The 16,241-nt window shown below is 34.3% G+C and overlaps 1 protein-coding gene across 1 annotated transcript; it reads right to left on the bottom strand.

Annotated features, from left to right (window-relative positions):
- Positions 1 to 55: 55 nt before the first annotated feature.
- On the bottom strand, positions 56 to 14,897 carry LOC128513193 (GRAM domain-containing protein 2B-like). Its single transcript, XM_053486879.1, has 13 exons — positions 14,779 to 14,897; positions 9,322 to 9,465; positions 8,701 to 8,761; positions 7,983 to 8,055; positions 7,122 to 7,225; positions 6,194 to 6,292; positions 5,989 to 6,060; positions 5,401 to 5,469; positions 4,931 to 5,039; positions 3,153 to 3,224; positions 2,347 to 2,446; positions 1,130 to 1,237; positions 56 to 749 (listed from the first exon to the last, which is right to left on the bottom strand). The coding sequence occupies exons 1-13, from the start codon at positions 14,826 to 14,828 to the stop codon at positions 734 to 736; spliced, it is 1,077 nt and encodes a 358-aa protein (XP_053342854.1). The 5' UTR covers positions 14,829 to 14,897; the 3' UTR covers positions 56 to 733.
- Positions 14,898 to 16,241: the final 1,344 nt, after the last annotated feature.

Below are 16,241 nucleotides of genomic sequence, written 5' to 3'. Positions count from 1 at the left end.
GGTTTTAAAGGTTAAGTAGTACTAGAAACTCTGATGGTAAACGTTATTCAAATCTTCCCAACTACATTCATTTCAGAAACCACTGATACAGATACTGTTTCTAACTTATCAATTCATCTCTTTTATTATTGTTTAATATAGACCATATCCACATTAAAACAAAAATGAAAAGGTCGACTATCTGCACTAGTATTTTTAATTTGTTTGTCATAGCATATGTTTGAGGTTGTTTGGAATTAATTCAGATTATTTACTTTAAAACAATGGATTTTTAGACATGCTTTTTATCTGCATCCTTGTTCCAAATGTAGTCCTGTTTGCCATAAGGGAAAAGCATAACCCAGGCAACCTATTATCTGAATGATGATTTGTGTTCCATTAAAGTACAGTACTGTTCTAAAGACTCTGCCACCAAGTGGCGTAGAGCCATATTTCATATTATTATATTATTCCCTCATACCGACCTAAAAAAACAAATCCACTTCCAGTCCAATTTTATTTCACCTGTAGCTCCTGAGGAGAGATGTCATGCATGAAAGAGTTATTTCTTTATATGGGTACATCAACACATCACGGCTGAAGCCTGAGTCTGGTCTGAGCAAAACTGCTGGGAATGTAGTCTGCTGTTTTCAGATTGATTACCGATCAGTTCATTGTGCCAGTGATGACTTAAGTTGAGATTCTTCGTTTTGACTTCTCTAGGATATTTCAGGCTCTTCCTGCCGGCAATGTGTTATGTTTCCTTATACCTGAGAAGAGGAACCAGAGTTTTCTTTCAACACAGGCACATTAAAACCTTACAACAGTGTTTAACTGAAATAATTGTGAATCCTTTTGCCTTTTAATTGAATTTATTTTTAGTTCTGTGTCAGTTTCCATGGCACAGTAACCACTTCAGCAAGTTTGACGCCAACACAGATAAGACATGATGTTTCATTATTCATATGCTCCAGTCCTTTAAATTTGTCACAAAGTCTGATCCTGAATGTATCACAACCTTTATTCTAGTGAATTCCCTTCCAATCTCTGATGGAAATGATGTGTGTGCGTATCACGTTAGACATGGGTGCAGCCTGGGTGTGTGGCCATGTGAGTGAGTGGCTGGGTATGTGATTGCAAAATCACTCACGATCTCTGTAGACCAAACTCGGTCCTTGCTCCAAGTGTGTTCAACTGCTCTTCCAAAGCTGCAATACGCAGACCAATGTAACCCGATGACAGGAGCAGAAGCAGAGCTCTGCACACACACACACACACTTGAACATAATTATCAATATAGGTAATTAATACCATGCCTATGCCTAAATCAAACACTAACTATAACCTCAGCTAAAAAAGGAACCCCATAGGGTAAATAAAACACACAACGAGCTACAATCACCCTACACCCACTAATCTTGACTAATCAAATAAGCAAGATCTCCCTATGCTACTCCGCTGATGAAAAACAGTTTGAGTTGCATGGCACATATTCAAGACTTAAGGCCTACAACATTTCTTCACATTACAAAGGGCACAATAGTATCTTTAAAAATCTATAAATGGCTTAACATTAAAACTGGCACTGGCATATTGAGATCATGCATAAATTAAGCATACTTTATTTTAATTTCTGTAATTTTTCTCATGTGTGAAACCTCAATCGAAACATTAGAGAGTTTGATTGATATAACAGACAGCTTGCCAAATCTAGTCAACAGTATCTGAGCAATTAGTAACTGTTGTGTCAAAGCAAAAACCTGCAATGCCAACAGTCTAGTAGCTACTAAAATATGGGCCTAGTGTTTCTTAAAATAATGCACCAAATCTGTTACGTTTTAACAAACATGAAACACCCACATACCCAAAAAATGTAATCACATTATAAGTGCTACTGCTTTTGTGTCACCCAATACCACTGCAAATAATTACCTAAAGAATCCGAGTACAAAAAGTCTTTTTGTTTTTGTTAGGATTTGCTGCTATTGTCGTACTTGCCCAACCCTTGTCGCAGACTTCAATGGTTTAGAAGTCACAAGCCAATCTTTTAATCTACCATCAAACTCAACTGGCATTCCACATCAGATACTGCATGTTCAGGGTACTATTAGAACAACTAACGTCATGCTGCCTTTGTCTTATCTTTTGTCATATTATCTTCAAGACACAGTGGTTTAAGAGAAAAAAAAAAACATTTCGGGCAGTGCTGTTGTATAGAAAGAGCATTTTATATGAACTTCATCAATACCTGCTATTTGTATAATTATATTTAACACCACATTTAATGTAAAGTAATCCCATAAAAATAGCAACCAGGACAAATTGTGACTGTGCATCTTGTAATGTAGGGTATTATAAAGAACTTACAATATGAGATAGATAGTGACAAGTTTGTTGACGTTGACTCTGCCTCCCAGTGAAAGGAGGGATCTGATCTTCTCCGTTACCATGGTCACCCAGGAGACAGCTAATTATAGAACACATTATTAGAAAATTTTATATTTAGCAGGCAAACCAACCTGGACTTGGAGTGTATTGATGACACAATTGAATATCAAAAAATTTCAATTGTTTGTAGGACTGATGTTCAAGTCAAACTGGGACTTTTGATTGCAAAACACAGTTATGAAAGTAAAAACTTCCTTTATTTCTCTATATAATCCCCTGCCCACTCTAATGCTCTTATCCTAGCGTTTCACTAGTGCTAGCGTTTCTACCAGATTTTTTTTAGTAAGCTGAAGCCATAAACAGACTGCTTACTTCCCGTTTGAACTACTTTAATGGCCCAAACATGTGGAAATGTCTTGGAGCGAGGTCAAGACCGTAGAGGGATGTGGCAACAACTCTCAGCCAAGTTTGTATAATATGCAAGAGCAGTTTGTAATTAATTATGCAAGGCATTCCACTTGCTGAACGTTTACAAAAACAACTCCAGTGGGCTCTAAGCCACCTCGGCCAGGATCGTCATTCACAGATATATGACCTCCTTAAAATGTTTGCAAAATTCAAGTGTTGTTTGAAGCCTTCTGTAAATGTCAGTTGGTTTTACGCCTTCATTTATGAGAAATTTTATTACAGCTCCCAGTTTGACTTGAACACACTTTATATATTGTGTATATATATTGTGAATCTTTGGAACAATATTTAGTGGGTATGCGTGCTCTACTTTTTACCTGTGTTATCCTGTAAGGAATGACCATCTCCGTTCATGCCGTTCCATGACGTGGAGTTGTTTTTTGCTTCAGCTAATAAAGAAGTAATTGTGATATTCATCAATAATCAAAGAATCCACAGGAGAGTCTATACATGACTACAGGTAATCCTACCAAATTAGAGCATACTATCTAATCATCTAACATCGCCAGTAAACATTTCAAACCTTAGTAAAAAACAGACTCTCCTGTCAGAAATGTTGTCATGTTAATTTAAGTTAGCGCCGAAGCAAACGTTGTGAATATCAGACTTTTCCTGTAAGAAATTATTTTTGGTTAGCTTATGTTAGCAAGTTGTTTAGAATTATCAACATTTGAATCCTCTTAGAAATGTTGTCAGGTTAGCTTTTGTTAGTGTATCAGTTAAAATTCTAAACATTTATGAATATCAGACTTTTCCTGTCAGACATTTTAAGGTGAGCTTGTTAGCTAGAACTTTCAGTAAAGGTTATAAACATGTCAGGTTTTTCCCGTAGGGATTATTAGATTAGCTTATGTTAGCAATTAACTAGCATTTTCAGTGAAGGTTATAAAAATTTTTTTTACAAGGAGAATTTGTTTGTTAAAAATTATTTTAGGTTAGCTTATGTTAGCAAGTTGTCTACAATGATCAACATTTGTGAATATCTGACCTTTCGCCTTAAAAATGTTGTCAGGTTACATTTACATTTAGGCATTTGGCAGACACTCTTATCCAGAGCGATTTACATTTTTTATCTCATTATATATCTGAGCAGTTGAGGGTTAAGGGCCTTGCTCAAGGGCCCAACAGTGGCAACTTCCGAACCGTAGTGCCTTAACCAGGTGCTGTGTATGTGTGTGTGTGTGTGTGTGTGAAGCTAAAGTAAGGAGCCCCTCCCCTCACCCCCTTCTTGTTTTACACAGTTACCCTTTCTCCACTCTTTTCACACATGCACACGCACACAACAAAAACAAATCTTTTTAAAAATAAACAAGAAATCTCTCTAATGACATTTCGAGTGAGAGGCACACTAACGGAATGACTGCTGTAAAGTAAAATAAAACAAATTAACCTGCACTTTACCTTTGAAAAGAATTGCAACAGAGCAGTGTTTCTGTGTCTAATGAGACTTGCTTTTGCTTTACATGCGCGCTGTACACACACGCATAAAGACAGAAAATAAAATATGTTCTACGCACATACATGGTCACAGTGTTATAGTAAACAGTACACACATTCACGGATGTTGATTATACCAGTAAGAGACCTATATACGCATTAAGACCCAGCAGGGGAGCCGATTACCCACAATTCCGCAGTGCAAAAGAGAAAAAAAACGTTGGCTTAGTTGTGAACATGTGACGCTCGGCGTCAAAACAAGAAGCGCATGCGTGATACATGATACTCGGTACTCATAAACCAAAACTTGTTCGTATCCAAGTCAAAATGTATTAAAAATCTTTGCTCGTCTTGCGGAAAACTCACAAACCACGTTACTCGCAATCCGAGGTTTCACTGTATTCACAAGAAGGTCTCTGTTTGACTTGAACACCCGTTTTTAAATTCTCACATCAGTATTACAAAGAAAGGCAATCTATTCCTTATTATTACAGTCAAGCTGAAACATACAGTACATGTTGTTTAAAGAGTAAGTCCCGACAAATCAAAATTGTACAATTGCTAAAACAAGAAATTACTTCTCTTATTTCAATGTAGAATATATAAAATATATCCAGTTTCAATATAATTGTCTCTGAATGAATCAAAGCTCACTGACCGTGGGAAATTTTGGATAGAGAATTATTGCTTTCTGAATTCCTGTCCCGCTCTGAGGAAGAGAACCTGTGACGGTCTGTAGGGTCTTCCTGACTGGAGTGACTGGAGATCTGTAAATAAAAAAATCATTTGCGTAATGCAGTAACCTTTAAGGCTTCGTAGGTTTTGTCATGCTACGGTTCGGTGCAAAAACACTACAAGAGACTGTTTTGGTATTTGCATTTGTTATGACTATGTTGGCAACCATTTTCCTTTCTTTTGTAATAAAAGATACATTAAAAAGAAAAAATATGTCTTTAAATGCCTGCAATTAAGCAATGTTAAATATTGTAACCTGCTAAACATGAACTAAATATCTTTTCTTGTTCAAATAACTAAAAAACAAGGACCAGCCAACTTCATAAACACCAGAACCACAGTAATTCTATTCTATTGGAATTTATGTGGTGTAGCTAATTATTGTGTTCTTACTGTGTCATTCTCCAGTTCGTGCCCATTTTCTGCAGAAGACATTTGAGGGCTTCCACTGGCACTTACATCCTGTGGAAAACAGGAAACCCAGTCAAACATATTCAAATTTAAGTAGATTAACCAATATATTTACCTCAACCTATGAAAAAAAACCCAAAAGAACTCTGATCTCTGATCAACATTTAAAACCCCCTCCTTCCAATATACAAAGGTCTAAAAAGCATCTTAATCAGATGATATTTGTGATACCGCATCTTGATATTTCTTTACAATACCATTTAATAGTTCTTTTGCATCCATATCTAGTCTTTTAAGCTAATAACCGTTTAATTTTTTTTAAAAAACATGCATGTTCATTGCAAGGTTGACTGCTTGTACTGTTTTCAAGTGTGTTCTCTAAATAACAATATCTAAACAAAAATAGGTAGAGTAAAAGTTATCGTCATTCTCAGTAGAGCATTACTTTATTGTGGGTAAGCGCAAAATTTGTTCAGCTAACATGCCTTGGTATCAAAATTAAGTTTCATCTTTCAACGACAAAGGTGTTAAAACAATGTGAAGAAATATTAATAAAATAATAATATCAACCTGTAGCTGTGGACATATAGACTTCAGGATCTTGAAACAAGCATCTCGATTCCGTAATGACCCAAACACATACTAAAGCACACAAACAGAATAGAGGGAGAAATTAAGCAAAAAAAAAAAAAAAAAAAGAAATATATATATATATATATATATCTTAATAAGAAAAAAATGTATTAGCCTTTTATACAACATGCAAAGCTCATACTTTGTCTCCAGTGGCAGTGATAATGGAGATTGCATTGGGTAAAACCCGTGCTGTGTTCTTCTTCTTTATAATCTGGATTGTGGACTTATGTATCTGAACCTGGGGAAAAAATAAAAAATCTGAATAAAATATTTACATTGTGCAAGGTTCAGAAATAGAGCTACATCAGCTGGGTGTCAAGGATAGAATGCTAATCCTTAATATTTAAACATTATCATTTATATTTCATATGACATTTAAAAATTGTATTATTAATTATTTAAAATACAGGCTCCCGGGATACTTCATCAAGCTATCAAATAAAGATGACAGCATTTTTTATTGGACAATAATACACCCTTTTCATGTTCCTGTTATTCCTCAGTTACAGTTGTTTATAGTTGCATTTAACATTGTAAAATATCTACAAAATGAGCTACTCCCTTTTATTACAATGCTGGTGATATTAAATATAGTTTTTGTGTTTCTGCTTAACAAAACCATGTCTAGGTGGTTATAATGAAAAACTGAGCACATCAGACAGCATGCATTAATATAAAATTGTGATTTTACTTACACCAGGAACTACTGCCAGTGTTACTATTATAGAAAAATACCTCACAGTTTCTTCATATACAGATTTAAGCATCAGCCCACACAAACACACAAACACACACACACGATTTTCAGTCCAATCCATGTACCTGACCAGTTTCAGAGAAAAAAAAAATCTACTCTAAGTCATGAACTAGAGCGAAACAAGTGCAGATGATCAGGCCGGTGATTAGTATACTGGTGATGCTGAATGCTAAGTGGTTGGAACAGATGAAAGGGGAAATGAGGTTGCTGCAGAGGTTGTAAGATAAACAACCAATTTTAAAATTGTATCTTTAGGCACTCTGTAGCCTGTCACAGGTAAACATTTGTTTTCAAGATTTCCTGGTTTTACCTTGGTCTCCTTCAGTAGAACGGAGGAGTAGAAACACACACGCTGGTTGGATACGTACATCTTGCCATGGTAGAAAACCTCTTTTTGGAGAGCACATGTAAAAGCTAAGAGAGTAAAAAACAAAACATACTGGACTCTCAAACCCAGCATACCTTTCAGGTATCGTGATGGTCATCATTGGATCATACAGCTGATTGGGCGCACACAAATATGTCATGTTGTTCTCTGGATTTTTTTAAAGCTGACGTAAAGATTGACATAGACTATACATGGTTCTTAAAATTTATATTACGTGTCTAAAAATGTATGTCAAAATGGAGAGAAAAAATAAAGTCACTAAAGCAAATGCAATGTGTTGTATAAACATTGAAAAAATTTAACACAGACAAGGCTGATCCTGTGTATACACCCATCTTTGGCAGACGCTAATGGATATTAATGAGTATGTGAATGTAACAGTCATGTGACAAGGTGTCAAAACAAACAAGATGTCGGAAACCCAAACAAGAGAAGATTCTTTTTGACAGATTGTGTAAAAAGCTTGTATTATTTTTTTTTTGCGAGTTGGCTCTGTGACTTTCTATAATGACGATTCTTTTGAAGAAAATTATAATAAGGTCTTAGGTCAGATGATCTCAGTAATGTGGAAGGGAGGTTGGGCCTAATTAGCATATTAAAAGTACAGGCTGCACAAAAATGTTCAAAAATAGTTTTTATAAATAAATGTGCAAGGCCAAAACAATAATGCTATGACATAATTTCTATTAATATAATATATATATAATTTAATTTATTTATAATTTAATTAATATTTAAGTACTTTAGAGCTTTAGGAAGAAGGTGAACTGACACCATACTTACCATCAATCAACTCCTCCATCTCAGAGATGTATGGGAAATGTTTGTGGAATGTTTTGCTGTGATTCTTAATAATCTGCTTAAACAAACATTGAACGTGTAATTCAGTTAAAAATATTAAGAAAAGACTTGTAATCTGATTGCAAATTAATTAAATAGGTATTTTAGGAATATGCACAAGGCTTAACATGCCATATCTTGTTTTCTGTTGATTAAGGAATGAAATGTGCTAATATATAAACGTGATTTAGTGTTGTGGTGTATCCATACTTATTATTACTTTTATTATAGCACAAATAAACGGTTGTTCCTTATGATTTTTTTTTGAAAAACAACAAAGCTCTCAATCTCCTTTCTAGTTTCAGAAAAAATCCTGCAACAACAATAAATATTCCATACCAAAAGAAAAAAATATAATAAATAAATAAATAAATATCTGCTTCATCAGTTACACATGCTTAAAAAAAACTATGTGCATAAATATGATATATGATAACAATTTAGAACAAGCGCAATAATATGAATGTTGTCACTGAAACTACTGATCTGTTTCGGACCAATCAGAATTGAGAACTCGGCAGCACCGTTGTGCAGTAATAATAAGAGTAATACTCACTTAGATTACAATCATTACATTACAAAATGATTTAAATTATAATTATAAAATTAGATACACACTTCTTTAAGAAAAAACAAAGAAAGAAAGAAAAGAATAACTCACGCTGCGATTAGGAGGTCCATCTGCTTGTTCAGCCCTCTCCTCTTCTATTGTGCTGGTGGTTCTGTTGGACACATTGCCATTCTTATAAGAATGTTTTGTACTTTAGCAAAGATGATTTGATTCTTAGATAGTCACATTAGCTGGTTAATGTTTCCTAACTGTAGTAGATTTTATTTCATTAAATGTTTTAGGCAAATCATGAGCTATTATAGTAGTCATTAAAAACATGATGTAATGATGCAGAACTGATATTTTTATATAGGAAAAAAAAACTAAATACTGTTAAACAACTTTTTAAAATTGCATTAAGTGTATAATTATTACAAACTAAATTATTATTATTATTATTATTATTATAATTATTATTATTATTATTATCATCTGACCATTTTGATTCATACACATTCACATTCCATACAAACTTAAATAATTCTTTTGATTGTGTGAAGCTGCTTTGCGACAATGACTATTGTTAAAAGCGCTATACAAATGAAAATGGAATGAATTGAATTGAATTCTTCTTCTTATTATTATTATTATAGCTATTTAAGTCGTCTAACAAGTCCTGTAATACAAATAGGCAGTGACTGTGGCATGGTTATATGTAGACTGTGTGCTAACCGTATGGAGCTGCTTTTCAGGAGGTTTTTGTTCAGGGGGTCAAAATGCGGATCATCCAGGGCACGACCCTTCATGCTCTCAGAACTCCTCCTCATTCTGCACTCTTTGGACTTCCCCAGGTATCCGCCACAATACGGAGAATAGCTGCAGCAGGGACATGTGGTAACATTACTGCCACTAAACAATAAACAATAATTTTAAAAAAAGGATCATTAAATAATTAACAGTAAAATAAGCGTACAATGTATTTTGTAACAATTTATTTAGGTGACAATTTATAGGGATGAGGTATAATTTTGGAAGTTTTTAAGATATTTCTAAAGAAGTTTTTAAACTATTCAATTGCTCATTACATGCCATGAGATGCTTCTCAACTCACCATGGTTTTAAAGTGTGATCATTTTTGTTCTTGCTTCAGGGCCTAACAGTGGCAGTTTGGTGGCGCTCAAGTTTGAAACTGTAACCTTTCGTTTCAACCTTATTAGCTCAAACCTTATTCCCTTCAATCTGATGTCATTAATGTTTGTTGTTTGATTTATCTCACAAAGATATATTTGCTACAGTTTATAAAATATTATTACTTAAAGTATTTGAACAACTCTGAAATGTTGTGTATATTGTGTTAATTGTGTAAATGCCATTTCATAGAACGTGAAAGTTGTTCTTTATTTTTTAATTTCACACTCCAGTCCTTTATGTGGCACTAACTGCATCACTCAGCCATAAACTCAAAAGAAGAAGAGAAACCAATAATCTCGAAAAAAGACAGGATTTTGCAAATACTTAGCAAAAGATCTAATATGACTATCTTTTAGGGGAAAGTGCTATCGAGTCAATGAATCACACAGACTAAAAATAAAAAAAAGATTGATAAAACTGCATAACTGATTTAATCGCACAGCTTTAGTGAATTTTGTGTGAGAAAAACCCCAAAAAGACACAAGCAAGTCCTGAAATACTCGAGGAGTCTGGCTCCCATGTCACGGTCATAGTCGATGACGTCAAATTTTCCTTCATTCTGGTGTTTGGTATGAATGATAACTGAAGTGAAATGCATTAGCCTAAATTTACACCTTGCTGCCACGTGACAGTCTGATAATATATTTACATAAAAGACTAGGTGTACGAGTGAATTTGTAACTAGCAATAAATATAAAATACATTTAAAGGTTTAAACCTCATTATTATAATTATATCACAAGGACACTCATCTAGTTTGATAAAACTGCTGCAACAAATTGATTCCTTAATATATTGATTAAATAGCTAAACAAGTGACATCAATACAGACCTCAAGGTTTTATCAGGTTAAACATCCAGTAAAAAGGTAATTGGAATCTTTGTGGCGTGACACATTGTGGCTAAGGGAAACGGTTGGCAGGTCAGCAGTTTTTGACAGTAAACGAAGTGAAAACTGATATGATGAAGAAATCTTTATCTTATAATAGCAGGTTCTACAAAGTTCAGCGTCACATTCAATTTAACTGTAAGCCGAAACCAGTCATAATACACAGTTTAGCATATATCGAATGTACAGTTTAAAGAAAGATGTGTGGAATAGTACCCCTTCTTCTTAATCATTATTTTTTTGTAAAGAGATAAACAGATGACAAGAACGATTTCTAATTTGCTGGCACTTTTAACAAAAGGACATTTTTGATCTAGAGAGATAATATATAAATAAAAATATAAGCTTACGATAACTTCAAGCTGTTAAAACACTGAACACCTTTTACAATATTTTAACATGAAGTAATTTAAATAGTAACAGAATATACTCTGTTTTTCATTGTCTCTTGATCATGAAAAATTACTAATAACATGACATTAAAACAATTAACAACATATATGTAGATTATCATACATATTTATTTAAGTGAAAGATTACCTTTATAGAGAGAAAGAGTTTACCTTCCCCTTAATTCAGGAGATTCATGCTCCATATATTACACCGGAGACCACTCTTCACAGTAACTGCAAGCAGATAATGAAATGTGCTACTCCAGGCTAGAAGAGTGCAACACTTCACACACGCAACACCTCATAAATGCTTTATTAACTGAAAGTGTTCACCTGCCAAACTGGTATGTGGACAAATTGCACTCGATTTGACATAACGCATGCTCAGTCAGCAAGACTCTTTGATTGTACATTTGCTTCTCCTCTGGATTGCATAGCCGTGCTGTTTCGCCTGAATGGAACTTACTTTCAAAACCTTTCAAAAGTGGGAAAACCAGTTTCCTTTTACCCCTTAATTTCCTGGTAAAAAAAACAGACTGAGCAGACATAACAAAAAAGAAGGAGGAGCAACATGCATACCATGCTGTCACTTCCAGTATTAAAATATATTAATTGCTATATGCTATAATAATTGCCCTACGCTATATTAATTTAATGTCAACAGTTTTTAGATAGTATAAGTAACATTATCAACCACATTTCTGTAATAAGTGCATACAAATTCTTGTCATGAATAACACTGAACTTATTAAAATATTATAATAGGGTTTATAAACCACTTGACGCAGATATATACAATGCAGTACCGGTAAACAGTTTGGACGCACCTAACTAATTAAACAAATTTAATTGTTTTTGTTTATTGTTTTTCATTCCTACATAAACATATGGAGCTATGTAATTAAGTACCAACAACAACAGTAACATCAACAGTCAAGCATTATTTTTAGACACCAATGACAGTCGTCCTGGATCAGTTCTTGCAGGAACAATAATGTCCAGTCCATTTGCGAACCTCAACAAGCACTATGATGAACCTGGCTCTTATGAAGACCACCAAATCACCAAAACTGACCTCTGTTGCAGAAATAACCAAATAACAGCACCTCAGATTAGAGGCTTTACAGAGCAGGCACATCTCAATATAAACTTTTTAAAGGAGATGCCTTTGTCATTCTTTTGCAATGTACAAAGAAATAAAAATCAGGAAAGACCACTGAATTAGAAGGTGCGACCAAACTTGTGACTGGTACTTTACATTCGAATCACATGTACTAACTCTCCCTAAGAAGACCATTTAAATCTACTATAGTCACATACAATACTACTGGTATTGAAGCTTGTGACAGGGTCATGAGCACCCAATGTTCACTCTTAGCCTGTAGGGCCAAAGGCCAGCCCATCTGATCCAATTCCCTGAAAAGCCAATGCAACACAAATTGCCAAAACTGGCCTTCAAACTTCCCAAATTCCAATCTGGTCAAGGACCCATGGGATATACTTAACAAACCAGTACAATCTGTGGAAGTCCGCCCTCACAATCTACAGCACCCAAAGGATCTGCTGCCAATGCTCTGGTGCCAGACACCACAGCACATCTAGAGCCCCAGTGGCACCAGGGGAACCCAAAACCTTTAATGTTATGGCTGACGTATATGAAACTACACCATACACCAGCCACTTTAAAAGGAGCACCTTTTTTGTTCAATTATGCAATTGTCCATTCGGCCAATCATGTGGCAGCAGTTCAATGCATAAAATCCAGAAAATCCAAGGCAATAGTTTTAGTTATTGTTCATATTAAACATTAAAATGGGGGGAAATGTAATGTCAGTGACCTGACATGCTTGGGTGGAGTAGTTTAGAAAATGTCAGTAGCATAGCACTAGCACATACTAGTCAGTAGCGGAATGGTGAGAAAAACAAAAAACATCCAGAGAGTGTGGCTTCTGCAGGTGGAAATGTCTTGACGATCGAGGTCAAAAGAAAATGGTTGGGCTGTTTTGAAATGATATGAAAGCTACAATAATTTACACGACCACTTTTTACAACCCTGGTGATCAGAAAAGCACCTCAGAGCACTCAGTATGTTGAACCTTAAGGTGGATAGGATACAACTAAGCACCATTGTTGTGCAAGAGAAATAAAGCACTACATGACATGCTGGTATAGAAAAATAAATCGACCATTGCCATAGTAGTAGTATTAATGCTTTTGTTGAAGGATTCATCACATCCCCCTATCCTTGATAATGTTTCTGTTATATCAGCATATTTCTGGTATGTTTTATTCCTTGTTAACACTCAGTAATTTCTATTTGTTAAAAGGTCACACAAGTCAAGAGCATGCAGGAAAACATGAATACAAATTATTTACCTGGTACTGAAACATGTTACTGTACAAGCTTCAAGTACTCATATGATGGTTCATTTTGAAATCTTGAGCAGGTTAGTTGTTTACATTCAACATGTTAGTGTATGGTATGTTGACCTCGGCTGTGCCAACAAATTTGTTTCTAGTAAACCGAGCACAAACCATGATGATAAAATAATCACATTTTCTATAGGTGCTGTGTATGTTTTTTTTTATTATTGGAGAAAATAAGCCCTAAGATTAAATATTTTTTAAATCAACTAAGATTTAAAAATTTAAGATTTTTTGAAGGTTAATACAAGTTACCTTCTGGAAAATATGGAAAGTCCTGGGTATGCATTATTGCACTTTGTTTTTTACTTACTTATTTATTTTTTTAATCTATAAATTTCTACAGCCCATCATTATAAGGTGACTTTCCAGCATTGGAAAGTTTTAAGATGTTTCTAAGAAGGCTAAATACAGCAGTAAGAATTAGTTATTTTCTATTATCATTCATTAACATACTAGGTAGCAATTCAGAGATTAAAAAATCAAGATGGTGTTAGATGGTGTTTAATTTATCATCAGTAACTAAAATCGCTATAAGATCTGAGACAGGTGTCTTTTCCTTTAGTGAAACTTTCTTCGACTTTAAAATGTAAAATCTTGTACATGAATTGAAGAACTTTAACTTGACATGAGTAACACTTTTGGGTACTAAGTAATAAAAAACAGAACTATAATAATATGCATGTAATTTAAACAGTTACTAATGAACGATTATAATTACTGTCTACAACTATGAATCTTTACACATGGTTGACTCCTGGTTGAATTTCCATACATGTAGGTAATATGTACCATGTCCATCTGTGCCATTCATTATACTGTAAAGATGTTCTGATCAGCTTGTTAATTACAGCTACCCCTTGTGTCAGACATAGCACGCATTCCTCGTGTGTTTGTGTCCAACTTAAACTGTGGGTGGTGCCAGACATGATAGTCATATTTATTACATAACAGAAATAAGTTGATTTCCTAAACGCAACATGATATTGTTTCATCCAGCCCATGATGTAATGTTTTTTTAATGTGACTTGTAGTTGTTTTAGCTTTATTTAAGAAAGGAAAAAAAAAAGATGGACATCCCACTAAGATTGTACCATCATGCACCATGATAAGACGAACTTTAAAATGTACTTTATACAATATTTGAATTTTGAAATATAATGTTTTTTTTTACTTTTTCATCATTAAATTTATATTAATGCCCCATCCCAACCATCATATTTAACTATACGTTTAATATGTTTATATGTTTATAAACTATACGTTTATATGTTGCAGTAGTGGGCAACTCACCCCAAACTATCCAGTGAAAATCTCCTGTTCATTTCGTTATTTCCATCCATGTTGCAAAGACAAATCAGCCTGATCAGACCTCAGCTTCACTCGCAATCTGTCTTCTCCACACACTGACTTCTTCCTAATCATAAAAGCTTTGCTTTGTGAAAAGCAGACCACAGGGCTGATGCTCTTCATGCTCTATTAACCCCACCCACTCAGACTGAAGGCCACTCCCCTTTTTAACAGTTGCCATGGATGCATGGGCTCCATTTGGACTGGAGTGAGTTTGAATGGGGTTTTCTTTCAGGAAGCATGGTTTCTACACCACCACATGCACAATATGCAAAGTTATGAGGGAACAGGTGAGGAGGCGTCACAACACCCTTTGCTCCTAATTCTCAGACACGTATCAGATACGCAGGTGACTGTAATCAGCAGTCATGCACAAATTCTTTAGGTTGTTTTGAACATAAAAAAAAATTAGGTAAACACGTACAGAGCAAGAGAGAGAAACAGCGATATATTGTAATATATTATGTTTATACACAAAGATACCACTTTATAGAACGTACTAGAACGTAGAACTAGTAATGAAGCTTATCAGAACACAATGAACACTAGAGCAGGTACTGTAAGTATTGTGAGACATCATATAACTGAGATCTCTCCGCATCTCTTATCTGTAGTAGAAAAATGTGATTCATGTATGAATCTAAAACATACATTCCAACTTTGACAATAACAAACTTTGGCTACAATGTAGGGAATGGCATGACAAACCAGCACAGTCATGGCCCTTAAAGCTTAAAGTACTTTAGCCTTATTTGCTTGGCTGTTTATTTTATATATATATATATATATATATATATATATATATATATATATATATATATATATTATATAATATATATATATATATATATATATATATATATATATATATATATTATTTATTTATTTTTTTTATATATATATAAATATATACAAGGCTCAGGATTTTTATTTTATTTCACCCACCTACCCAAACATGACTAAGCAAAATAAATAAATAAATAAAAAATGGGTCACATAGGCAAAGAAATAGCACAGATGGTATGGCAAGAATAAAGAATTTTACTAGCAGTAATGTATATGAGGCGTCGCAGTGGTTTAGCCCTTAGCCTTGCACCTTCAGGGTCTGGGATCGATTCCCATCTCTGTATGCATTGGGTTCTTCCCGTGCTTAGTGGGTTACCTCCCGGTCCTCCGGTTTCCTTTCACATTCCAAAGACTTGCAGATTAGGCTAATTGCTGTTCCCAAATTGCCCGAAGTATGTGAATGAGTGTGTGAGTTATATTGTATATATACACACACATCTATATATATATATATATATATATATATATGTATATATATATATATATAGAGTTATGTATATATATATACACTCAACAAAAATATAAACGCAACACCTTTGTTTCTGCTCCGATTTTTTATG

The sequence above is a fragment of the Clarias gariepinus genome, chromosome 25 (assembly GCF_024256425.1).
Source record: "Clarias gariepinus isolate MV-2021 ecotype Netherlands chromosome 25, CGAR_prim_01v2, whole genome shotgun sequence".
NCBI classification, from domain to species: Eukaryota; Metazoa; Chordata; class Actinopteri; order Siluriformes; family Clariidae; genus Clarias; species Clarias gariepinus.
Note: the sequence above shows the minus strand (reverse complement) of the source record. Positions and strands in the feature narration are given on the sequence as shown.